This window comes from Mustelus asterias, chromosome 2 (assembly GCF_964213995.1).
Source record: "Mustelus asterias chromosome 2, sMusAst1.hap1.1, whole genome shotgun sequence".
Lineage (NCBI taxonomy): Eukaryota > Metazoa > Chordata > Chondrichthyes > Carcharhiniformes > Triakidae > Mustelus > Mustelus asterias.
The window spans coordinates 84220186-84246686 of NC_135802.1; the positions used below are offsets into that span (position 1 = coordinate 84220186).

The window sequence follows — 26501 nt, forward strand, 5'->3', positions numbered from 1 at the left end:
GAAAAACTGTTCCCTTTGGTGGAGGATGACTCAGCAGCAAACTTAACTTTCAGGTGATTATTGAAAGAGCCAGAGGTGACTTGAAAAGTATTTTTTATGCAGTGAGTAATTAGGATCTGGAATGCACTGCTTGAGAGGATGTGGGAGGCAGATGCAATTGTGGCTTTCAAATAGGAATTGGATGAACAAAATGTGCAAGGTCATGAGGCAAAGGTGGGGCGGGGGGGGGGGGGGGCGGTAGGTTTAGCTGAATTGCTTTTGCAGAGAGCTGGCATTGACTTGATAGGCTGAATAACTTCCTATGCTGTAACTATTATATTCAATTCATTTTAAGTTTATTAATGTCACAAGTAGGCTTACATTAACACTGCAATGAAGTTACTGTGAAAATGTGATAACTAAGGAAACTAGTGTATCCCAAACTTTTCCAGAGCTCTTGTATATTTCTTAATGTGAAAGGATCAAAACTGGGCATAGTATTTTAAATCTGGCCTTAAGGCAACTATGGTACTTTTTGTTTGATACTGGATAATTTCTAGTTCCAATACTCCATTTTTTTCACTATAGCCTCGGTCATGAATACTTACCTCCTGCACTACTTTCCCTCTCAATTAACTTTAATGCAGATCTTATAGGAACAGGAGTAGGCCATTCAGCCCAGCAAACCTGTTCTGCCATTCAATGAGATTATGGCCTAACTCCCTATACCTGCCTTTGCACCATATTCCTTAATATCTTTACTTAAGATGTGACTAGGGCGGTTGATGGAGGAGAACCGGTGGATGCGGTGTTTTTGGATTTCCAAAAGGCGTTTGATAAGGTGCCCCATAAAAGGCTGCTGAAGAAGATTAGGGCACACGGAGTTGGGGGTAGTGTGTTAAAGTGGATTGGGGACTGGCTATCCGACAGGAAGCAAAGAGTCGGAATAAATGGGTGTTTTTCCGGTTGGAGGAAGGTAACTAGTGGCGTGCCGCAGGGTTCGGTACTCGGGCCGCAACTATTTACCATTTATATAGATGATCTGGAGGAGGGGACGGAGTGTAGGGTAACGAAGTTTGCAGACGACACAAAGATAAGTGGAAAAGTGAATCGTGTGGAGGACGGAGAAGATCTGCAGAGAGATTTGGACAGGCTGAGTGGGTGGGCGAGGATATGGCAAATGGAGTATAACGTTGATAAATGCGAGGTTATACACTTTGGAGGAAATAATAACAAATGGGATTACTATCTCAATGGAAACAAATTAAAACATGCTACCGTGCAAAGGGACCTGGGGGTCCTTGTGCATGAGACGCTGTGCACTTGCTCTTCTCTGAATCTCAAAATTGTGTAATGTACAATCGGTACAATAAATTTTGTGACCTTTTCAGGGCTTTTGACCCCCTTTCTAATATGCCCAAATAATTGAATCTCTGCAATAGGATAGCAATTGCATGTTTTACTAGAATTCATTTGATGCATGTGTTTTGTTGTATTTCTCATAGGTTAAATGAATGGGCAAAGATTTGGCAAATGTAGTATAATGTTGGAAAATGTAAAATTGTCCATTTTGGCAGGAAGAATAAAAAAGAACCATGTTATCTAAAAGATGAGCAATTGCAGAGTTCTGAGGTACAGACGGTTCTGGGTATCCGAGTGTATGAATCACAAAAGACTAGTTTGCAGGTACAGCAAGTAATTAAGAAAGCTAATGGTGAGAAAAGATACAGCTCTGATAATGTGGAATCAGTATGGATAAAGCTGAGAAACACTTGGGCAAGAAGTGTTAGAGTGGGAGTTGTCTCTAGACCCCATAGTAGTGGTGATGTTGGGAATGGTATTATGAAAGGAAGTTAGAGAGACATGCGATAAAGGAACATCTGTAATTATGGGTGATTTTAATCTCTATATAGATTGGGCAAATCATATTAGTCTCAATACCGTAGAGCAGGAATTCCTGGAGTATATAAGAGATGGTTTTCTGGACCAATACATTGACGAACCCCCCAACTAGAGAACAGGCCATGGACAACCAATTTTCTATCCATCTCAGTACTCTACCCCCAATCCCTAGTGCTTTAATTTTTAATTTGGGTCAGTATTGTGTAATGAGAAAGGAATAATTGGCAATCTAGTTGTGTGATGCCCTTGGGGATGAGTGACCATAATATGATGGAATTCTTTATGAAGTGACATGGTTGATTCTAAGACCAGGGTCCTTAATCTTAATAAAGGAAACTATGAAGGTATGATGCACGGTAGCACAGTGGTTAGCACTGCTGCTTCACAGCTCCAGGGACCTGGGTTCGATTCCCGGCTTGGGTCACTGCCTGTGTGGAGTTTGCACGTTTTCCCTGTGTCTGCGTGGGTTTCCTCCGGCTACTCCGGTTTCCTCCCACAGTCCAAAGATGTGCGGGTTAGGTTGATTGGCCATGTTAAAAATTGCCCCTTAGAGTCCTGAGATGCGTAGGTTAGTGGGATTAGTGGGTAAATATGTAGGAATATGGGGGTAGGGCCTGGGTGGGATTGTGGTTGGTGCAGACTCGATGGGCCGAATGGCCTCTTTCTGTACTGTTGGGATTCTATGAGACGCAAAAGCCCAGTCTGCAGGTACAACAGGTGATCAAGAAGGCAAATGGGATGTTGGCCTATATCGCGAGGGGGATAGAATATAAAAGCAGGGATGTCTTGATGCACCTGTACAGGGCATTGGTGAGGCCGCAGCTGGAATACTGTGTGCAGTATTGGTCCCCTTATATGAGGAAGGATATATTGGCATTGGAGGGAGTGCAGAGAAGGTTCACCAGGTTGATACCGGAGATGAGGGGTTTGGATTATGAGGAGAGGCTGAGGAGATTGGGTTTGTACTCGTTGGAGTTTAGAAGGATGAGGGGGGATCTTATGGAGACTTGTAAGATAATGCGGGGGCTGGATAGGGTGGAGGCGGAGAGATTCTTTCCACTTAGTAAGGAAGTTAAAACTAGAGGACACAGCCTCAAAATAAAGGGGGGTCGGTTTAGGACAGAGTTGAGGAAGAACTTCTTCTCCCAGAGGGTGGTGAATCTCTGGAATTCTCTGCCCACTGAGGTGGTGGAGGCTACCTCGCTGAATATGTTTAAAGCGCGGATGGATGGATTCCTGATCGGTAAGGGAATTAAGGGTTATAGGGATCAGGCGGGTAAGTGGTACTGATCCACGTCAGATCAGCCATGATCTTATTGAATGGCGGGGCAGGCTCGAGGGGCTAGATGGCCTACTCCTGCTCCTATTTCTTATGTTCTTATGTTCTTAACAGAAATGTATCTATCTCCGATTTAAAGAAAGCAAATGATCTAGCATCAACTGCGGTTTGTAGAAGGGAGTTCAAAACCTTTACCACCTTTTTGTATGTAGACGTGCTTCCTAACAACTCTCCTGAATGGTCTGGCCCTAATTTGTAGACTATGCACCCTAGTTCTCGAATCTCCAACCAGTGGAAATAGTTTATCTTTATCTACCCTGTCTTTTCCTGTTAGTATCTTGAAGACTTTGATCAGATCAGCCCCAATCCTTCTTAGTTCTAGAGAAAACTTGTCTAATTTGTATAATCGCTCCTCATAATTAAATCCTTGAATTCAATCTTGTAAACCTACGCTGTGCTTCCTCCAAGTCCAATATATCCTTCTTAAGACGTGGTGCCTAGATCTGCTCACAGTACTCCAAGTGGGGTCTATCCCGGGTTTTGTATAGCTGCAGCATAACTTCAGCATCCTTATATTCCAGTCCTCTAGATATAAAGGCCAACATTCCCAGCCGCCTTGATGATTTTCTGCATCTGTCCGTGGGATTTTAAAGATCTATGCACTTGAGACCCTCAGTGTCTTTGAACATCTACTGTATTTAACTTAATACCATCTAGAAAATACTCTGATTTCTCCTTTTTTGGTCCAAAATGGATAACGTCACATTTCTTTAGATTGAACTCTGTCTGCCACAGTGTTGCCCATTTATCTGGTCCATCAATATCCCTTTATAATTTTATGCTATCAGCTACACTGTCCACGATGCCACCTAACTTTGTGTCATCAGTAAATTTAGATATGACTTTCTATGCCATTATCCTCGTCATTAATAAATAATGTCAATAATTAAGGCTGCGATGCAGAGCCGTGTGGGACAACACTTGTCACATTCTGCCAATTTGAGTACCTATTCATTATCCCTACTTACTGTCACATGTCATTCAGACAATTTCCCAGCCTTGTCAGGAATTTGCTCTCAACTCCGTGGGCTTCTATCACCCTTTGTGGTATGGTGTACGCATGTCTGGTATTAGCCCCAACTCAAGGCCAATGATATGTCTTAATGCCATCTGACAAGTACACACTTGTTCCTCTCTGTTCTGATACAAGCACAAACCTTTATTGGTCTGGATATCTGATTCCATAATTCATGTGTTTTAGCAGTATAACTTGTAGTTGAGGGAAATAAATTTTAGGTTGAAGAGTAAAGTGTTAAATGTAAGATAAATAGAAAAAACTGGATTAAGAACTAGTAAACAATGCTAAAGTGAATGCAAATCAAACAAGCCTGGGCTAATTACAATTTAAAGATAACCTGAGTTATCTTACAAGGTAACAGTTGGAAGTGAATAAGGTTGAAAACCGGATGACCCATCTCTGCATCTTTTAGCGGAGTTTGGAGAGGGCACAATTATACCCATTAGAGATGCAAATTATACCTACAGGTCACTGAATCAAAGGATTTAGTTTTGAAGTTAGTTAATCTGACCTTCTGATGGAAGAAAACAGCGCTATTAAGTGGCACTTGCTTAGCAATAACCTCACTGATGCACAGTTTGGGTTCTGCCAGGATCGCTCAGCTCCTCGCCTCACTGCAGCGTTAGTTCAAACATAGAAGAGGTGAGTTGAGAGTGACTGCCCTTGACATCAAGGAGCCCTAGCAAAACTGGAGTCAATGGGAATCAGGGATAAACTTCTCTGCTTGGTTGGTATCATGCCTAACGCAAAGGAAGATGGTTGTGGTTGTTGGGGGCCAGTCATCTCAGCTCCAGGATGTCTATGCAGGAGTTCCTCAGTACTGTGTCCTAAACCCAACCAACTTCAGCTGCTTCATCAATGACTTTCATTCCATCATAATGTCAGAAGTGGGGATATTTGCTGATGAGGCCGGCACAGTGGTTACCACTGCTGCCTCACAGCACCAGAGACCCGGATTTGATTCCTGGCTTGGGTCACTGTCTATGTAGAATTTGCACATTCTCCCTCTGTCTGCTTGGGATTCCTCAGGGTGCTTTGGTTTCCTCCCACACTCCACAAAGATGTGCGGGTTAGGTTGATCCACCATGCTAAATTGCCCCATAGTGTTGGGGGATTAGTAGGGTGAGGTAACGGGGATATGGCCTGGGTGGGACTGTTGTCAGTGCAGGCATGATGGGCTGAATGGTCTCCTTCTGCACTGTAGGGATTCTAGGACTACAATCTTCAGCACGGTTTGCGACGGCTCCGATACTGAAGCAGTCCATTTCCAAATGTCGCAAGACCTGGACATTATCCAGGCATGGGCTGGCAAGTGGTAAGTAACATTCGCAGCATACAAGTACCAGGCAATGACCATCTCTAACAAGAGAAAATCTAACCATTGCCCCATGGCATTCAATGGCATTGCCATCACAGAATCTCCCATTACCAACATACAACAGGTATATAAATACTGTGACTACAAGAGCAGGAATCCTACAGTGAGTAACTCACCACCTGATTCCCAAAAGCCTGTCAACCATCTAAACGGCACAAGTCAGGAGTGTGATGGAGCATTCTCCACTTCGCTGGATCACTGCAGTTCTAATAGCACTCAAAGCTCAATACCATCCAGGACAAAGCACCCCATATGATTGGCATCCAGCCCATCCATAAACATTCATTCCCACCACCACTGAATCATAGAAATCATAGAAACCCTACAGTGCAGAAGGAGGCCATTCGGCCCATCGAGTCTGCACCGACCACAATCCCACCCAGGCCCTACCCCCACATAGTGGTAGCAGTGTGTACCATCTACAAGAATGCACTGCAGGAACTTACCAAGATTTCTTGGACAGCACTGTCTAAATACACGACTGCTAACATGTAGAAGAACAGATACATGGGAACACCACCAACTGGAAGTTCCCCTCCAAATTACTCACCATCCTGACTTGGAAATATACCGCCTTTCCTTCACAGTTGATGGATCAAACTGGATGGATCAAATTCCATGAACAAATATTTAAAAAAATACATTTCTGTTTGGATGATCCCAAGTATGCCATGTTGCCAAAGAGATGGGCTGTGGGGATTAGAAGGTTCTTTGTTTAATATATTTGGGTGTTCTCACAGAAGAGAGTTGCATATTTAGACTTATGTAGGTTGCAGCTCCCTTAGTTGCTGATGGAAAAAAGGGACTAGAAGATCTGCCTAGCTTGGAGTTAGAAGAAGACATCTATAGTCTTCCTCACAGTGAAAACAAGCAGTTTGTTTGGAGAATGCAGTGAAGCTTAGGTTTGAGCTGAGAAGTCCACAGGTGTTAGGTTTTGAAGAAAGTTGGAGGCAAGGTAAAATCACCATAGTCCCAGATGACCGCTGAGGGAAGAGAGCTGGTTGGTGGTGATCACCACACCTCAGGCAAGGTCAAGGTTGAGGAAGCAGGGCCGTGGGTAGTTTAGTGAAAAGCCAATAAATAGATGGATCCCTATGAAATTTCCAAGAATAGCTGTAACACTGATGAGAAATTAAGTGAATTCCAGAGGGTTGTGGCATACCTTCACATTGGCCCCAGAAATAATGAATAAATCTTCAGGATTTCATAAAGTAAGCAAACTTTTGGGAGGAGGTAAAAGTAAAACTGGGCTCTTAAATAGTTTATAACAGCATATGCTAAGTTAGCAATAATTGCTTTGGTTAAGTGCTTTTATATAAGCAAAATTTGTTTTTTGCTTTAAGAACATGAAGTGTTATGGCGCAATTTATTTGTGTTCGGAATTCTCTTTAACATTCCTGGTCCCTACTGGAATCGTAAAAGTATTATGTGGGAACATGTGGATAGTAATCCCCAGTGTCTTTATCCAGATCATTGATAGATTGTGAAAAGTAAATGTCCTAATACTGGGATTCCACAAGTGGCATGCCCCCACTTGGAGCTACTATCATTAATGACGAGAATGTAACAAGTTTCCTGTTCAACCCAGGATCTATACTCCATTCCCAAAGAAATCTTTTACAGTAATTGTCTGACAGTTTGTCAAAAGCTTTTTGAAAACAGTTGTGTGGTCCCCATAGTGAGCTAAGTCCTATCCTGCGAAGCGACTTCTATACTAAATACTGGGGACATAAATATAATTAATAAAGTCCAGTAGACACTTATTATTGCAGAGTGTGGTTAGAATGTGTGACTTGCTACCATGGAGTAATTATGATTGAAAGTCTAGATATTCATGGGGAAGCTAGATAAACACACAGATGAAAGGGATAGAATATAATGGTAAGGTCAGATGTACTGGGAGTGGGAGAAGGCCTGCGTGGAGTATTAACCCAGCATGGGCCTCTTGTTCCCGAAAGTCATGTTTCAGTGGTGTAAGTAATTTGTAAAATAATATCCCCAGCTTGACCTAAATTTCTTATGTGCAAATACATACAGTATGATTTGTAATATTGCCATTACCATTTGGGATGAACCTGTTTTATGGGTGAGTAAGACAATATTAGAAACCAACATAATTGTTGATTAAAATTGTAAATGCAATTACTATGCATATGTTTCAGACCAGTAAAGTTGGTTTTGTTTGGAGAATACTGTTCTTGCATTAATTTGTCTTTAGGAGTGTGTGTTGTCATTCAAAGATTTAATAGATGCCCTGTAGTAGGAGTGTCACCAATTGTAATCTCAGTAATCTTGACATATTGACTGTACTGTGCCTCTGTAATAATCTTTGGCATATACCCCTTTTGTGTGTATAATTGTAGGTAGTATTTTGCAAAAGCTAAAGGGTCTTTTTCTTATTGGCAATCAGTGACTGTTGGAGTTCTGCTGGGATCTATTCTAGGACCCCAACTGTTCACATTATGTATTAATGATTTGGAAGAGGGAACTATATGTATTGCCTCCAAATTTGCAGATGATACTAAGTTGGGTGGGAGGGTGAGCTGTGAGGAGGATACAGAGATGTTTCAGCGTGATTTGGACAGGCTATGTGTGTGGGCGTCTGCATAGCAGATGCAGTATAATGCGGATAAATGTGAGAGTATCCACTTTAGTGGCAATAATGGAAAGACAGATTATTACCTGAATGGGTGTAAATTGAGAGAGGTGGATACTCGACGTGACCTTGGAGTCCTCGTGCATCAGTCGCTGAAAGTAAGCCCACAGGTACAGCAGGCAATAAAGAAAGCAAATGGTCTGCTGGCCTTCATAGCAAGAGGATTTTGAGTATAGGGATTGGGATGTTTGGTTGCAATTGTATGGGGTATTGGTGTGGCCGCATCTGGAGTATTGTGTGCAGTTTTGATGTCCTTAACTGAGGAAGGATGTCCTTGCTATAGAGGGAGTACAGCGAAGGTTTATCAAGCTGATTCCTGGGATGGCAGGTCTGTCATATGAGGAGGAACTAAGTCGGTTAGGATTATATTAATTGGAATTTAGAAGATTGAGAGGGGATCTCAGAAACTTATAAAATTCAAACAGGCTTACACAGGGTAGATTCAGAAAGAATGTTCCCGGTGGCACAGTGGTTAGCACTGCTGCCTCATAGCGCCAGAGACCCGGGTTTGATTCCCGGCTTGGGTCACTGTCTGTGTGGGGTTTGCATGTTCTCCGTGTCTGCATGGGTTTCCTCCGGGTGCTCCGGTTTCCTCCCACAGTCACAAGTTGTGCAGGTTAGCTGAATTGGCCATGCTAAGTTCTCCCTCAGTGTATCCAAACAGGTGCTGGAGTGTGGCGACTAGGGGATTTTCACAGTAACTTCATTGTGATAATGGGGGAGTCCAGAACTAGGGATCATAGTTTGAGGATAAGGAGTAAACCTTTTAGAACTGGGGTGAGGAGAAATTTCTTCACCCACAATTAAAATGAAAGTTTGTTTATTAGTCACATGTAAGCTTACATTAACACTGTGGAAAAACCCCTAGTCACCACACTCCGGCACCTGTTCGGATACACTGAGGAAGAATTTAGCATGGCCAATGCACTTAACCAACACATCTTTCGGTCGGTGGGAGGAAATGTATAGAATTCACTACCACAGAATGTAGTTGAGGCCAAATCATTGTCTGATTTCACAAAGAAATTAGATATAGCTCTTGGGGCTAAAGGGATGTGGGGGATCAGGATATTTTATTTGATGATCAGCCGTGATCAAAATGATTGGCTGAGCAGGCTCGAAGGGCCAAATGGCTTACTCCTGCTTCTAGTTTCTAAGTTTGTAAAATACTATGTATGCTCAATTTGAAATTTACCAAGTGGCATGATGGCACAATAGTTAACATTGTTGCCTCAGTGACAGGAACCCAAGTTCAATTCTGGCCTTGGGTGACTGTGTGGAGTTTGCATGTTCTCCCTGAGTCTGCACAGGTTCCTCCGGGTGCTTCGATTTCCTCCCACGGTCCAAAATTATTTAGATTAGGTGGATTAGCCATGGCAAATGCACAGGGTTATGGGGATAGGGTGGAGCGGAGGGCCTCGGTAAGAAACTCTTTGAATGTTGGTGTAGACTCAATGAGCCGAATGGCCTCTTACACTTCATAGATTCTATGATAAAACTGGAAATGTTGGAAATACTCAGGTCAGGCACCATTTGAGAGAGAGAAGCAGTTAGCATTTTGGTTGATGACCTTGCACCAGAAAGTTGGAGATATTACAGTTTTAAGTGTACAGAGGGCAAGTTAAACAGGTTGGGACTCTATTCACTGGAATTTAGAAGAATGAGAAATGTAGAAAAATTGTAACATATCTTAAGGGGCTTGGCAGGGTAAATGTTGAGAGGATGTTTCCTCTTATGGGAGTCTAGGACCAGAGGGCATAGTCTCAGAATAAAGAGACGCCAATTTAAAACTGAAATGAAGAGGAATTTATTTTGAGTGTTGTGTCTTTGGGACTCCTTGCCACAGAGACCTGTGGGAGCAGAGTCTTTGTGTATATTTAAGGTTGAGTTAGATAGATTTTTGATCGGTAAGGGAATTCGGGGTTACAGGAAAAGAGCGAGAAAGTGATTGTGAGGAATGTCGGATCAGCCATGATCCCATCGAATGGTGGAGCAGGCTTGACGGGCTGAATGGCCTTTTTCTATTTCTTCTGGTCAAGCTCAGTGGGGAGGGAAAGAACATAGGGTAGAGAGATTAAATGACAAAAGGGATAATAGTGTGGTGCAAGAGGAGATGGTAATGGGGCAGGTTTAGAAACAAAAATGGACTGAGGTCAAGTGTAAATGGAAATCGCATAATCGTTAAAAGCTACCATCTAAAATTGTTCCATTCAAACATTGAGCTTGGAAAGTTGTGAAGTGAGGTGCCTTTCCTCCAGCCTATGTTGAGTTTCAATGGAATGTAATAGGAGCTGAAGAAACCAATCGTAGTGGGATGAAGAATTAAAAAACCACATGACTGGAAGTTCAAAAGCTCAGTGTTGCTTTTGTGGATTAAATGGAGGTCTTGTACAAAGCTATCACCCAATGTGCATTTGATCTCCCCAATATAAATGAGACCACTATGGGCAGTGCGTCATTTCTAGTAACACGTGATGATTTCTCTTTTTACTACTCTTCAAACCTGAGCATTAATTTTCAAAACTATAAAGAATCAAAAGGCAGTGGTTCAAATAGGAATATTAGGTCACTATACAGTACATGGAATTGGAACACAGCAAGATTGACCTGGAGTCTTGTTCAGATATTCCTGCCAATCTTAACTTCTCCGGTACAGGTTGTAGTGCATGGTTAGGTTATCGCACCCATTTCCTGCCTGATGCACAGTTGACAGAAAATGTGTTGAATGACATATAAAGATGGAAACTGGGAAATTATTTAACATTCCTGAGTGGTATCAGAAATGAGAGACCTTTAAAATAGTGCTTTTAAAAAAAATTAAATGTTTTATAATTGAATTTGGTTTGCCCATAGTGCTGTGAATTTTTGGACAATGGATCTGTTAATTCTTAGTCATTTAGATTGCCTTTGCATTTTTAAATAATTTACACAATGATTTCCTCAGATAATTTTGAATTATAGAAGATTTGGGTATTGTGGTTTTAGTTTTCACATTTGAGACACATTGCTGGATTGATTGACAGTGCTATATAATATGTCTCAATTTCATATCCTTAGCCTTTATTCATCCTCCGGGTCCATCACCTTTTTGGCTTCCCTCTCTCCAGTGCTTGCTGTTCTTCCAATCACAGATTCTGTCTTTGAAGGAGCAACAAGATTGGGAGAGAGGGAACCTGTGATTGAAGGAGCTGGAGTACCTTTGCAAGGGGGAGAGAGAGAATCTGTGAACGGAGAAGCAGCTCTAATCACAACTGCATGTATATTTGTTTATATATTTCTTGTGCAGGATTTTTAAAAAGTCAGTTCTATTTACAGGTGTCACTTTATAACTTCCAGCCTGCATGTTGACCAAAGCATAATTGGTCCTAATAATATTTTCTTAGGTTCGGAGTACGTTTCCCAGGGTACAAAGATAGTAAATCTTAGAACAAAAAAACCAAAATAGTGACTGACTTCAAGTGCAGCTATATTTTTCTTCCCCACTCCAGTGATGCTAATCATGAGGGAACTGTGTTTTTGTTTAAGCCTTTTTGCTTTTGCTGAGCATCCAGTCTGACAGCATATTAAAATGTAATTTTAAAAATCATTTGCTTTCAAACAATTCCCATTTTACATATTTCAGTGTTTTGAAGTTTAATCAAAACAGTTTAAAATGGGATTATCACAAAAATAAGCATTTTAATCAGTGTCAATCAAGCACTTCTGATCATTCTAATTTTAAATTACTGAAGTGCACTTTTTAAAAACACTATTTTCTAATTATTTGTACTTTCTTAGTAAATTAGAAGAAACATCACATGTAAGCTTTTAAAATGTGCATTTCAGTGTTCTTGTTCTCAAAAGAACTAGCTTAATTTTGAAAGCCTCTCTGAAAGCCAGCAAATGAATGCAGTTTAGCAGAAACCAACCCCCTCCCCAATGATTAATTTATCCTGAGTGTGGCCGGTTTTGTGAGCAGGACCTAAGTCCAACAAGCTGTTTTTTTTTTAAATGACCCAAAGGATGCAGAAACGTGAGTTATGCTGAATGCAAACTGCTCTTGATATTCAGTGATCATCTGTACTGATTTCAGCTGAATTTCATTGACAAAGCCCAGCCCAATCGAATAGAAACTCCAGGCTGTGATACATGCCTCTGATTTATTATTCTGAATACCATCTTGATGTGTATTTTTTTTTGAAAAGTAAAATTAAATGCAGGGTCAAGGTGTATAAATGAAGTATATATGGTCACTCATGCAATTTTTACAGAATAATGGACAGAGTTGAATAATGTAATTTAAAGTAGAATTTTCGTTGGTGTTCTGAATTCTCTCTGATATGCATCCCTATTACTATTCACTAGATCTTCTGTCCAAGTGCCAGAAATTTGATAGATTTAATGTAGTTTTTTTGATACTTGTAACACACTTCCAGTTTTTAAACAAAAACCTTTTCAAAGGTCAATATCATGAAGTGCAACATGGCAAAGTTAGCTGCTATGTTGTCATGTTTAAGAAATTCTACAGAATCGGAGTTCAGATAGCAAGTCGGATCTTTTAAATAATTAGGCAGATAAAATTTTGTTTGAATCCATGAATTGTGCATGTAATTTAGTGATCTTTCGTAATATTTTTACATCACCTAAAATGCTTTTTTTGTGCCCATTGTCTGGAAAATGTGAGAAATTCATTTTCTAAATGTTTTGATGTTGGCATTTTTGTTCTAAGATAACTTCATTTTCAGAATGAAAGTAGCTAAAGAATTTCCATGGTACATGGATGATGTTTATGCTTTTAATTTAAAATAAATCACCAGCCAGTGCTATTAATTGCATATACCATTCACCTAGTCTCAAGTCAGCCCATCCACCACCCTCAAACATTCACTCCCACCACCTACCTACACACAATGGCAGCAGTATGTATCATCTACAAGATGCACTGCAGCAACTAACCAGACTCCTTCCAAACTCGCAACCACTACCACCAAGAAGGGCAAGAACAGCAGATGCATGGGAATACCACCATACACAAGTTCCCCACCAACCAACACGCCATCCTGACTTGGGACTATATAATTGTTCCTTCACTCGCTGAGTCAAAGTCCTGAACTTCCTCTCTAACAGGCGCCGGAGTGTGGTGACTAGGGGATTTTCACAGTAACTTCATTGCAGTTAGAGTTGACAACTCTGGTTGGATATATTCTTGAAGGTTTGTTCCCATGTCCTCTTAATGTGTGACACCTGATCACAATTTACCTGTTGTTTACATCAGTTATTGCATTTGCCTTGCAAATTTAGATTATACGTCGTAAGCCATCACTCTCCTCTGACCTCATCCATCTGTTGCTGTCTGGAATGTAAGCCTACTTGTGACTAATAAACTTCTAACTTTAAATAGCATTGTCGGTATACTACATCACTTGGTGGCAGCAGCTCAAGAAGGTAGCTCACCACCACCTTCTCGAAGGAAAAAAGGAATGGGCAGTAATTGCTGGCCTAACCAGTAACTTCAGCTCCTCTGAAAGAATTTTTAAAAAGACAAATACTCAAGGTGAAGACTTGGTTCTCACGCAATGTATGTTCTCTTTTCTGGCAGGTTGCTATGGTGTTGATGGTGAAAGTGATTCCATTATGAGTTCTGCCTCTGAAAATTCTACAGAACCCTGGTTCTGTGATGCATGTAAATGTGGAGCATCGCCTAGTTGTGAGTTGTGCCCCAACGTGGATGGAATTTTTAAAGAAACAGATGCTGGAAGGTTTGTTTCACACTCATATTTATTTCTTCAATAATTATTGCAAGCCTTGTAAAGTTGTTGATGGGCTGAATGCATGTGTTTTTAAAAAATGTCAAATTAAACTGTGTTTTAGTTTGTAACGCCCAGAATAAGAAGCGTGCCCCAATAGTTGTGCATTAGCATTAGGGTTGACAACTCTGGTTGGATATATTCTTGAAGGTTTATTCCCATGTCATCTTAATGTGTGACACCTGATCACAATCTACCTATTGTTTACATCAGTTATTGCATTTACCGTACAAATGGAGAGCTGTTTGCTCTGCCTATATTTCAAAATTAAACCTGCTTCAAATATTTATTTCTCCATCTCTTTTACAAAGGAGGTAAAGGGGTTTTTTCTTTCAGAACAAAACAACCTTCCAAAAGCAATGAGACAGTGCTGGCACAAATACACAGTGGTTAGCACTGCTGCTTCACAGCTCCAGGGACCTGGGTTCGATTCCCGGCTTGGGTCACTGTCTGTGTGGAGTTTGCACATTCTCCTCGTGTCTGCGTGGGTTTCCTCCGGGTGCTCCGGTTTCCTCCCACAGTCCAATGATGTGCGGGTTAGGTTGATTGGCTATGCTAAAAATTGCCCTTAGTGTCCTGAGATGTGTAGGTTAGAGGAATTAGTGGGAAATATGTAGGGATATGGGGGTAGGGCCTGGGTGGGATTGTGGTCGGTGCAGACCCGATGGGCCGAATGGCCTCTTTCTGTACTGTAGGGTTTCTATGATTTCTATGAAATTTAGATTATACATCGTAAGCCATCACTCTCCTCTGACCTCATCCATCTGTTGCTGTCTGGAACTTCCCTGAATTATTGGATACCCTTTTCTATTGTTAGTCATTCAGCATGCAGAGCTGTAACCAAAATTTTTGGGATCTTGGGCACTACAAATGCTCAGGATTTTCTGCAGCCCTCTGCATAATTCTCTGTGCATCATCACTCCTGCCCAGCCCCCATTTAATATAGCCACAAAATCTAATAAAATATTTAAGTATTAAAATTTTGCAGATTTCTGCCGAAAGGCCATACCTATTTTATAATATTGTGGAACCTGGCAGCTGTTTGCTCTGCCTATATTTCAAAATTAAACCTGCTTCAAATATTTATTTCTCCATCTCTTTTACAAAGGAGGTAAAGGGGTTTTTTCTTTCAGAACAAAACAACCTTCCAAAAGCAATGAGACAGTGCTGGCACAAATACAAGTATTTTTCTGCTGGTGTGCTGGCAGCAGTGCCAGGAAGATCTATCTTTCATGCCTAGTGACTCCTGGATAATATTGTAAACTTTGGCAATTCTGCCACAGAAACAGGCACTGGGAGCAAAATGGTGGTAATTTAAACACCCATTTCATGCTCCGATGAAAAGTGACAGGAGAAATAACTGTTCAGGGGGGAAAACTCCAGTTATTTCCAACCCTTTCATTTCCACAATGACATGGTAGTTCAAAGCAGGCTGCAGACTTGGAAAAAAGATGCAGTGAAAGCACAAAGTAGCAAATGGAAAAATAACTTATTGAAATTGAAATGTTATCACAAGCATTTACTGAAAATGGCTACTGATGCAGCCAGACTTTCCTGCCTTTGGTGTTCGCACCAGCCTGAGTATAAGTGCGCCTGCTAATGGAAGCCCGCCTAATGTTATGCTCACCACATCTGCCTGTCAACATTCCACTTTTTCTCATTGGTGTACTTGCAGTCCCAATCAAGTCCTCTTCCTTATTTTCGCAAGGATTTTCACAGCAGTGACGAGAGTTCATCTGCAAATCTGGGAATGCACCAATCTTAAATTCAGTTGAAAAAGGATTATGTTAAATTACCTGTTATAAAATAATGACATTGATTATTTACAGTTTGTCGTCTAAACTTTCAGAATCTGCCACCAATGCTTGTCACTATTGCAACAAGCAAGCTGTGAAGGCATGGAGTTTATTTAACTAATTTATCTTGATTCATTCCGTTTAATAAATTGTAAAAAGTAGTCATTTTTGAGTGTTTAAAAAATATGGATTTTAACAGTGGAATTACATATTTGTTACATTTTGAATATGAAATTACTAAATGGCAGTGGAATAGTACCATAACAAAACATCTCTCAAATTTATTCTTTTCCCTTCTCTTCCACAAGTGTTAGTTCTTGCTGTGGTGTGCTGCACAGATACTTGTTGACTGTCAGTACCTGCCCAAGGTGTCATTCACATATGAACCTTGATATTTGCAGGGAACATTATGCCAAACCAAACCCTGTCCTTGCCCTCATCCCATGCTGATCAAGAGTGAAAAGCATGGCCTATTTCACTCTTTTTCCCAAACGCAAAAGCATTGAGATCAGTAGTAGAACCACCAGCATTGTACCAGCTGGAATGTTTATTATACTTCCAGAAGGAGTTCATGTATCTGAAAGCATGCTTTTGCAAAACTTACTTTATCCTGCGTTAAAGTTGGATTACACTGGCTGTATTGTACATCTTGTTCAATTTTTACAAATGTTTTGAAGATTAAATCCAATTTGATCAAACTATAGATTTACTTTAGAACAAGTAGGGTACAGAGGAGGTTTTTTTTAAAGGATGTAGGACTTCAGCTATTGAGAGAGGCTGAAAAGTTAGGCCATCTCCAATGAGCAAAGTTGAGTAGTGAACAAAGAGGTTTTCTTAATTATGAGAGTTTTGATTGAGTAGAGAATACCAATTCTGTCCAATGAATGGTTCAATGACCTGAGGAAATCAATCTAAGATCATTGGCGAAAGATCTAGAGGAATTTAAAAATATTTTCACTTAGATGTGAAGCTGGTGCCAAAGATAATTTTAAAGAAAACAGGTATTTGCGGATGAGAAAATTGTGGGGTTACATTCAAAATGGGGCGGTGTTGGGCTAAGCATGACTGCTGTTTGAAAGTGCCAGCGCAAGCACAAAAGGTCAGATGGCCTCCTGTGCTATTGGTTTCAGTAATCTCAGCACACTCAGTAGCCTGCTGTGCATTTTCTCTTCAGGTGGGTTCATGTAGTTTGTGCCCTTTACGTACCTGGTGTGGCATTTGGAGATATAGACAAACTTCGTCCTGTTACTCTTACAGAAATGAACTATTCAAAATATGGTGCTAAGGTAAGATTATATATCTGTGTGAGAATGAAAATGTTCTTGATTTTTTGAACATCTGATGAAGGGATAAAAAAAAGAACGGGAATAAGCCGATTAAAACTTATTAAAATTAATTTTTGAAAAAAGGCATTCTCCAAAGCCTGTTCACGGAGAATGCACCAGTTAATGGTTGGAAAATTTAAACAAGGCTGCTCAACTCTGGTCAAGCATTGCCCTGAAAAATGCCAAATACACGCAAAAGTGCCGCACTGCCAGCCTAACTGACAATATTAAATTGGCTGTCATGTAATTTTTAACACAATGAGGATTATTTAGCAAATCTTGTCCAATTGTAGAATCACATGTGAGAAATGTACAATACAAAATGAGGGTTCGCGGGCCCCCCGCCATTAGGCCACTCTCTAATACTTCATCTAATTCTTTGAAATACATATTTGGTATATAATACACGCATATATTGAAAATCTGAAGCCCCAGTGTAGTAGATCGCTGGTGGAAACCACTTAGCCATACCCTGTCCACTGAAATACATGGTCAATTTCCCATCAATGTCAGAAAGCTAACTTAATTCCATGGACACCCTTGTGTGGAAACTTATTCTAGAAGTCCATATAACTAACATCCATGGACAATCCCTCTCCTATGTTAGTGGCCTCCTTAAAAGTTCAACCTAGTTGAATATATTCTTGTGTCTCAGTAGTGTAAGAGAGCCCAGATTGATTTTTTTTTTTACTCTTGTCACACAATAGTGAGAGAGTCTCAGTAGCAACCATGGGAGGGAAACAGGCTGTGATTGGAGGAGCAGCCCCTTGCAGAAATCTTCCATTTCACTAATCAGTCTTAGCAGCATTTTGATCTGCCTTTAGGTTGCTGTTTGGACAAGCTTTATCTATACCTGTTCTTGTAAATTCAGAACTCTGCAATTGGAACCTTTATTGAGTTCTGCAGAACTTGTTTGCATGGATTTGTATCACAAAAGTAAACTGTAATTTTTAACACTGATTTGAGCTCTTAAAGCATTTATAATTATTGATATTTAATTTCACACTCTGATATAATCTTTAGGACGTGACTAAGTTTTAATCTAAGGTCACTTTCTAGATTCATTTGTGCTATCGTATTGTCAAACAAGTTCAAACTAGAATATTGTTGTCAGTGTGTAGGTGTTCGTTGAATTCCAAGTCACGTCTCACAGGCAACCAGGCAATTTATCAATTCGTAACATGGATAGCCAAATGAATGGTCTGAGTATGTTCTTGAAGAATCTTGAAGCAGTTTATGGTCAATCTGCCAGTTCCTTCGCAGTTTCTTGGCTATCTCCAAGTATTATAATTCTCAGCATACACAGCCCCATTGAGTAATTCTTACTCATTTACTCAACAATATTTTCAAGATTTGACTATCACAGCACCAGCGATCCAGGTTCGATTCCAGCCTTGGGTGACTGTGTGCACGCGCACTTCTTCTGGGTGCTCCAGTTTCCTCCCACAGTCCAAAGATGTGCAGGTTAGGTGGTTTGGCCATGTTAAATTGCCCCTTAATGTTCCAAGATGTGTCGGTTAGGAGGATTAGTGGGGTAAATGCATGGGGTTGTGGGGATAGGGTGGGGAATGGGCCTGGGTAAGATGCTCTGCCGAATGGACTCCTGCACTGTAGGGACTGAATAAAATATGCAAAATAAAAATATACTACCTAACTTTCTTCAATGGCATGTAACTTCTACACACTATAATCATTGCTTTCTGTGACTCTTGTAGGACTACAGATGTGGTTGGGTGGGTTAGTGTTAAGTAATTTAAAATTTTGCTTCACATTGGCAAGAATGCTGCAGTTCCGAGAACTTGGATATGGTACCGAAAGTGTGTGTTATTATGTGATCTCCAACCTACAAAATCATGACAGTATTTTCATGTGCATGCTTGGCACATGATTTCTGTTTAATCATTCAAGTTTGGTTACGCTACAGTGCTTAGAAGACTTGGGTACTGATTTTCTTCTCTTGCTTGATAGGAGTGCAGTTTATGTGAAGATATACGATTTGCTCGAACTGGAGTATGCATAAGCTGTGATGCTGGTATGTGCCGAGCTTATTTCCACGTAACCTGTGCTCAGAGAGAAGGGCTACTTTCTGAAGCAGCTGCTGAAGAGGTGAACCCACATTCACAACTCCTGCTTCCCACTTTTCCTGTCCTTGAATAACTGAAAGTTAATGCTTGCATGATGACTTGCTTCCAAGATAATAAAGGTTTCTTGTCTGTTAGCTATGTTTAAATAAATGCCATTTCAAAGAGTCTAATGAAGATGCTACCTATTTATCACCCTATTTATCTTAGTTGGGATTGTCAAAGTAAAATGGCTTAAAGTCTGAAAAAGAAATAAAAGTTGAGGGAGCATCCATTCTATTACATGTAATTAACAAGCATTACAGTTTCTTTTAAAATGCATTTTTAATAAATGGGGAATGAACAACAACCATAAACTAATACCCTTGTTTCAGTTACTGTTACTGTTAACTGTTTACCACTCATGCTGGTGATTTTTCTTTTACGTTTAATGTTGTTAGCAAAGCATGTATTATAGATATTAACTTGCGTTTGTCAAAGGACATTTCAAAATTAGAACAGATGTTTAGTAACAAGTCTTAAATGTAAAGTCAATTCAAGGACTCTTGAAATTCAGCAATTTTGTGTTTTCTATTTTATTGGCTGCTCTTTGATGTGCGCTGTTTAATTTGAATGCACTCACCGGCATGTGTGCTTGCGCATACGTACATTCAGCAAATCATTACATGAATGCTAACAGCCATGTTTGCTTCTTTTAAAGATAGCTATCCTCATTAAGCCAAAGATTTCTTGAATTTTATTATATCAAGTTGTAAATTTGAAAATCAATGGTTCATCATTGGACTTGGGGTAAATTGTATATAGCTGAAACAGTCAATGTACAAATCCAGCAAGACCTGGAAAGTATCCAGGCTTGGACTGGCAAGTGGTAAGTAACATGTCCAACACGGGCGGGGGGGGGGGGGGGCGCATGACATTTAACGTTGACCTGCTCGATTGACACCCCATCCACAAACATTCACTCCCTCCACTACTAATGCACAGTGTCAGCAGTGTGTACCATCTGAGAGATTTACTGAAGTAACTCCTTAAGCAACACCTTCCAAACGAAGCCACATGGGCACATCATTACCTGGAAGTTACCCTCCAAGCCACTCACCATCCTGACTTGGAAATATATCACTTTCGCTGGATCAAAATCCTGAAAACTCTCTAGAAGCATTGTGGGTGTACCTACATCACATGGACTGTAGTGGTTCAAGAAGGCAACTCACACTATCGCAAGGACAATTCGGGATAGGCAATAAACTCCCAAATCCCATAAATGAATTCAAAAATGCTGTAGTATGGTAGAAATATTTTTACTACTTGAGTGACAATAATGGGGCTAAATGGCCCTCAGTCTGTCAATAGAGCACACTAATTTACTATTTCAAGATCCAATCTTGCCTCTTTTCCCTCATTGCCATCTTTCACACATTGCCCTCTTTCGCACCATTCTGTATAAATTTAATAAGTAGGTAGTAGTTTGATTGCGGTCAATGATATTTTCATAAACACTTTTTTGCTAGGCAGTCTTGAATTTTATTTTTAGTACAATTTACATAAGCCAACTTATCAGACAAAGAATGCTTTAGTTTTCATGTTAGCAACAAACAGATAAATCGGTGGTAAATCCAATCAATCAGTCAGTAGATTGCTGCTGTTTAAATACTTAACCATAAGGATTGGAAGGACTTTATCCTTATTTTAGGTGGAATCAGGTGATTTCAAGCAGGGGAGGTAGTGGCAGAGTGGCATTGTCACTGGACTAGTATTCCAGAGTCCCAGAGCAATCCTGGAGACCTGGATTCAATTCCCACCATGGCAGGCTGTGCAATTTGAATTCACAATTCTCTGTTAGAGACTCCAGATCCATAAATAGCCTAGCAAACCACTCCGATGAAGAATAATTAGGTCTGGTCAATAAATGTTGGCCTAGCTAGCAATGCCCACATCCCACGTGAATTAAAAAAGGACAAGGTGATGTTGGCCTCATTGTTGCTCGGCTTAAAACCATAAGTGTTCTAATTCCTCCTTGATATTTCAGAGATGTCTGAAAAGTTCATATTGTTAATATTTGGTGAGGACAGGTTCAAGCTTGGTTGTGGTGTTGTGTTCTGTGTTTGAAGACGATTGACCACTTGAGATCAGAGTGGCCTTTCATCTCTGGAACCTTGTTGTGACCAGTTTTGCGTCTGATGACTGTAAAGATCTGGTAATGTAGTAGTTATGTTACTAGACTAGTAATCTAGAGGCTTGGGGTAATAGTCCAGAGAATTTGAGTTCAAATTCTACCATGAAAGTTTCAGAATCTATATTCACTTGATATTGGTAAAATGTCCATGAAACTGACAGGTCATAAAAATGGTCATGTGTCCTTGCATAGTTTGGCCTAAATGTTGACTGTAGTTCCACACACATTTTTGTGTTTGATTCTTAGCTGTTGCTAAAGTAGCCTAGTAAACCATTCCATTATACTAAGGATAGGTAATAAATATTAGCTTTGTCAGTGACATCCACCTCCCAGACATGCATAAAATCTGTAGTAAATGGCTGAGGGCAATAATGGGCAAGTCGTTTGAGGTGAACTGACTGGACTGCTGATGCAATCTGTTGCTGATAATTATGCCTTTTTTCATTAAAACGTTTGAATGTCCAATAATTTGAATTAAGAGCATAAATAACAGCAGTGTGTGAATTTAGTGCCTAAACATTGGATTATGAAATAATTTGAATTAAGCAACTTTAATTGCACTGCCATGGAGAATCTTTAGAGAAGATTGAAAAATGAAAGATCAGAGGTGAAATCCAGAAAGATCGTGGAGATGGACCATTGGGTTAGATTCACAAGTGGCTGGTCTCTCATCAAAAGATTGAGTACCACAAAAGAGACAAAGGAAACAGAAAAATACATCAGCATAATGTTGAGGTTGGAATTTGTTGTGTGGAGATGATGGGGAACTTCAGCTGAGGCCATTACCTCCGATCATTCTCAGTCAAAATTGAAAGATTGGATGGGATATTGAAAGTCCAACCAACACTTTTCCTGGTGGGAATTGGCAGGGGATCAGAAGAAAAGTAAGCTGAAGTATTAGGGGCTTGTTGAGCTTCTGTATCTAAGCTTCTGATTCTGTAAATAAAACAACAACTGCAAATGCTGCAAATCTGAAATGACAACAGAAAATGCTAGAAATAATGGGTTTGCTAGTAATATATTGAGTGTAGGTGAAAGTCATCTGGAACCTGGAAGAAAAGCAGGATTCTTAATAAGGGCAAAATAAAAGGGGCGGGTTAAAGCACAGACCGAATGCTGATATTTGTATGAAGGTAAATGATGAGCAAATATATTTTTGAAAAATTAAAATTTAGTGGTTAATATTGGAAGATAGCCATAATATGGCAAGAGAAGTTATTTGAAGGCCAAAAATACCTTCCATTTATATAACACCTCTAAAATAATAAAACATCTGTGCTTCACAGGACTGCAATCGAACAGAAATTAAAATAGTTAAGTTAGACAATGGATAAAGAGAGAGGTTTGAAAAATCACCCAGCGTGCTAGTGAAAGATGGAAGAGGCAGGAAAGAAAATGGGGAAATTAGTTACAGTTCGTGCTGACTTCATAGCTTATATTATGTAATAATCTCACATTTTAATAACCTGTAATGCAATCTACTTTCTCCATTTGACTGTGTAGCCTTGTTAAGCAAATATAAAGTCTAGAAATTGCAATTTCAACAACTGTCCTTCAAGAGCAAAATGAATTTATTTGAAGTAGAGTTGAAAGCAGATTTGTTTTTGAGTTTGATTTTGTTTACCAAAAGATCAGCTTAGCTTTTTTGGCTTGACTTTCTAGTAATCTTTTCATTTTTTTTTAAAAAAAGAATGAAAAGTCAAGTCTGACTAAAGTTTAAAAAAATCTAAAAAGGAAGAAAGTACACTTTTTTTTTTACTTGTACTAGTCACTGCAGCAAATCAAATTTGGTTTCAGTTTCATTGGTTTGAATACTCGGGTTGAACTAAATTTATTGATGAGGGTGATTTATTTCTCTTTACTCTGAAGCAATTAAAACAAATTTTAAAGTAGAAGAATTTCAAGAAGCCAGTGTATAAAAAGGAATAAAGCTTTTTACTATAGTGAATCGAGGATAGCTGAAAAGTTTGTCATTCATTCAGATTTTTTTTCGATAAAATAAGTTAGCTTTTTAACAGCTTCAAATTGGTTATTTGTCCACCAAACTCAAATTGTCGATTTGTATACGAAGTGGTTTCACACTGTGCGGGGTAGGAAGACAGCCAAAAATGCATTATTGTCAGCAGGTAAAGCAGCTTACTCAGTTACCCACCTGTCTGGGCCCTTTCCTAGCTATTAATTAAGTTACTGGCACTAAAGAAAATAACATCAAAGATTGACTTCAAAACAGTTGCACATATGTAGCCTCTGCCTCCCTGCACATTGTAAAGCCCCTTCTCAGATGTCAACATTACTTGGTGACACCACTGTTGGAGGCATGGCTGAAAGCTACTGTCTTTGCTTTCAGCCACTGACTTTGATGCTATGCCATTCTAGCAACAGGGCCTGTGCACCTAAATTAGCAGCTTGCTGCTGACAAAAGTAATGCAATTACTAACAGAGTTCGAAGTGCAGTGGTGGTGATTCAGCTGTAGACTTGGGGCTTTTAAGTCCATGATTATGCTGCTAGGCTGGAGAGCACAAGTAATTTATTAAAAAAATCAAGACCCTTATCTGCCAGATTTCTGCCCAGATAAAAACTTAATCTATACTGAACCAAGCCAAATAGTGTAAAAGATCAAGTAAATGAGTAATCACCATACTACAGTGCATCCAAGTATCCATAGCCTTTTAAATTCATCAATTGAACCCTTTGCTTGAAGCAGTCCATACCTACGAAACTGGCAAAGTCCTCGGGCACAAACGGCAAGTTTCTGCCAATTGTGTGTGTTTGAGGGGTTCAGTACATTGTGCCTGGATTCCCAGAGCACAGGAACTGGTGGCCATGAATCCAGGAACCAGAGTTCGATTCTGACCTTGGATGACTGTGTGGAATTTGCACTTCCCCCTTTGTCTGTGGGGGTTTGTCAGGGTGCTCCGGTTTCCTTCCATAGTTCAAAGATGTGCAGGTTAGGTAGATTAGCCATTTTAAATTGCCCCTTAGTGTTCACAAGATGTGTACATTAGGTGAATTAAGAACAAAGAACAATACAGCACAGGAACAGGCCCTTCGGCCCTCCAAGCCCGCGCCGCTCCCCGATCCAGGATTGAATCCTGAATCCAGGATCCCCGCCCAATTTTCCAGCCTATCTACATACTAATATCCTATCCACCGAGCTGTCCCTCACAGCTACGATGCTTTGTTCATCACAACCTATTAACTCACCCCCACCCCCCCATTCCAGACCATGTGATCTCCAGGGAGAGGCGAAAACCCAGAGTGAAAACCCCAGGGCCAATATGGGGAAAGAAAATCTGGGAAATTCCTCTCCGACCTCCTGAGGCGATTGAAACGAGTCCAGGAGATCACACTGGCCCTGATCGGAAAATGCTTCCCAACCCTATTCATTTCCACTTCCACGAACACCATCTGAATTCCCTGCCCCCGAGACAGGTTCCCAACTATCCGCAGTCTCGCTCTGTACTGGCACCAGCAAGATGATCATAGAATGAAGCCTTGAAACGAGAAACAAAGAACAATTAGCCTGCGCCGCTCCCTAGTCCAAACTAGACCACTCTTTTGTATCCTTCCATTCCCACTCCGTTCATATAGCTGTCACCACTGACCCGGGGAAAAGCTTCCCACCGTTCACCCTATCTATGCCTTTCATAATTTTATACACCTCTATTAAGTCTCCCCTCATCCTCCGTCTTTCCAAGGAGAACAACCCCAGTTTCCCCAATCTCTCCTCATAACCAAGCCCCTCCATACCAGGCAACATCCTGGTAAACCTCCTCTGTACTCTCTCCAAAGCCTCCACGTCCTTCTGGTAGTGTGGCGACCAGAACTGGACGCAGTATTCCAAATGCGGCCGAACCAATGTTCTATACATCTGCAACATCAGACCCCAACTTTTATACTCTATGCCCCGTCCTATAAAGGCAAGCATGCCATATGCCTTCTTCACCACCTTCTCCACCTGTGACGTCACCTTCAAAGATCTGTGGACTTGCACACCCAGGTCCCTCTGCATCTCTACACCCTTTATGGTTCTTCCATTTATCGTGTAGCTCCTCCCTACATTATTCCCACTAAAATGCATCACTTCGCATTTATCAGGATTGAACTCCATCTGCCATTTCCTTGCCCAAATTTCCAGCCTATCTATATCCTTCTTTAGCCTCTGACAATGTTCCTCACTATCTGCAAGTCCTGCCAGTTTTGTATCGTCCGCAAACTTACTGATCACCCCAGTTACTCCTTCTTCCAGATCATTTATATAAATCACAAAAAGCAGAGGTCCCAATACAGAGCCCTGCGGTACACCACTAGTCACAGGCCTCCAGCCGGAAAAAGACCCTTCCACTACCACCCTCTGTCTTCTATGACCAAGCCAGTTCTCCACCCATCTAGCCACTTCCCCCTTTATCCCATGAGATCCAACCTTTTTCACTAGCCTACCATGAGGGACTTTGTCAAACGCTTTACTAAAGTCCATATAGACAACATCCACGGCCCTTCCTTCGTCAACCATTTTGGTCACTTCTTCAAAAAACACCACCAGGTTAGTGAGGCATGACCTCCCTCTCACAAAACCATGCTGACTATCGTTAATGAGTTTATTCCTTTCTAAATGCGCATACATCCTATCTCTAAGAATCTTCTCCAACAACTTCCCCACCACGGACGTCAAGCTCACCGGCCTATAATTACCCGGGTTATCCTTCCTACCCTTCTTAAATAACGGGACCACATTGGCTATCCTCCAATCCTCTGGGACCTCACCTGCGTCCAGTGACGAGACAAAGATTTGCGTCAGAGGCCCAACGATTTCACCTCTCGTCTCCCTGAGCAGCCTTGGATAGATTCCATCAGGCCCTGGGGATTTGTCAGTCTTTATATTCTCTAACAAACCTAACACTTCCTCCTTTGTAATGGAGATTTTCTCCAACGGTTCAACACTCCCCTCAGAGACACTCCCAGTCAACACCACCTCTCCTTTGTGAATACCGACGCAAAGTATTCATTTAGGATCTCCCCTACTTCTATGGGCTCCAAGCATAAGTCCCCACTTTTGTCCCCGAG

General features: G+C 40.7%; 1 protein-coding gene across 5 annotated transcripts in view; it reads left to right on the top strand.

Annotated features, from left to right (window-relative positions):
- phf14 (PHD finger protein 14) overlaps positions 1 to 26501 on the top strand; it is a 223041-nt gene that overhangs the window by 57661 nt on the left and 138879 nt on the right. For all 5 annotated transcript variants that reach the window (XM_078238242.1, XM_078238253.1, XM_078238282.1 and 2 more), the window contains exons 5-7: positions 13851 to 14010; positions 17029 to 17140; positions 19148 to 19285. In XM_078238242.1, coding sequence (XP_078094368.1) covers positions 13851 to 14010; positions 17029 to 17140; positions 19148 to 19285 — 410 coding nt within the window. The remainder of the gene's footprint in view (positions 1 to 13850; positions 14011 to 17028; positions 17141 to 19147; positions 19286 to 26501) is intronic.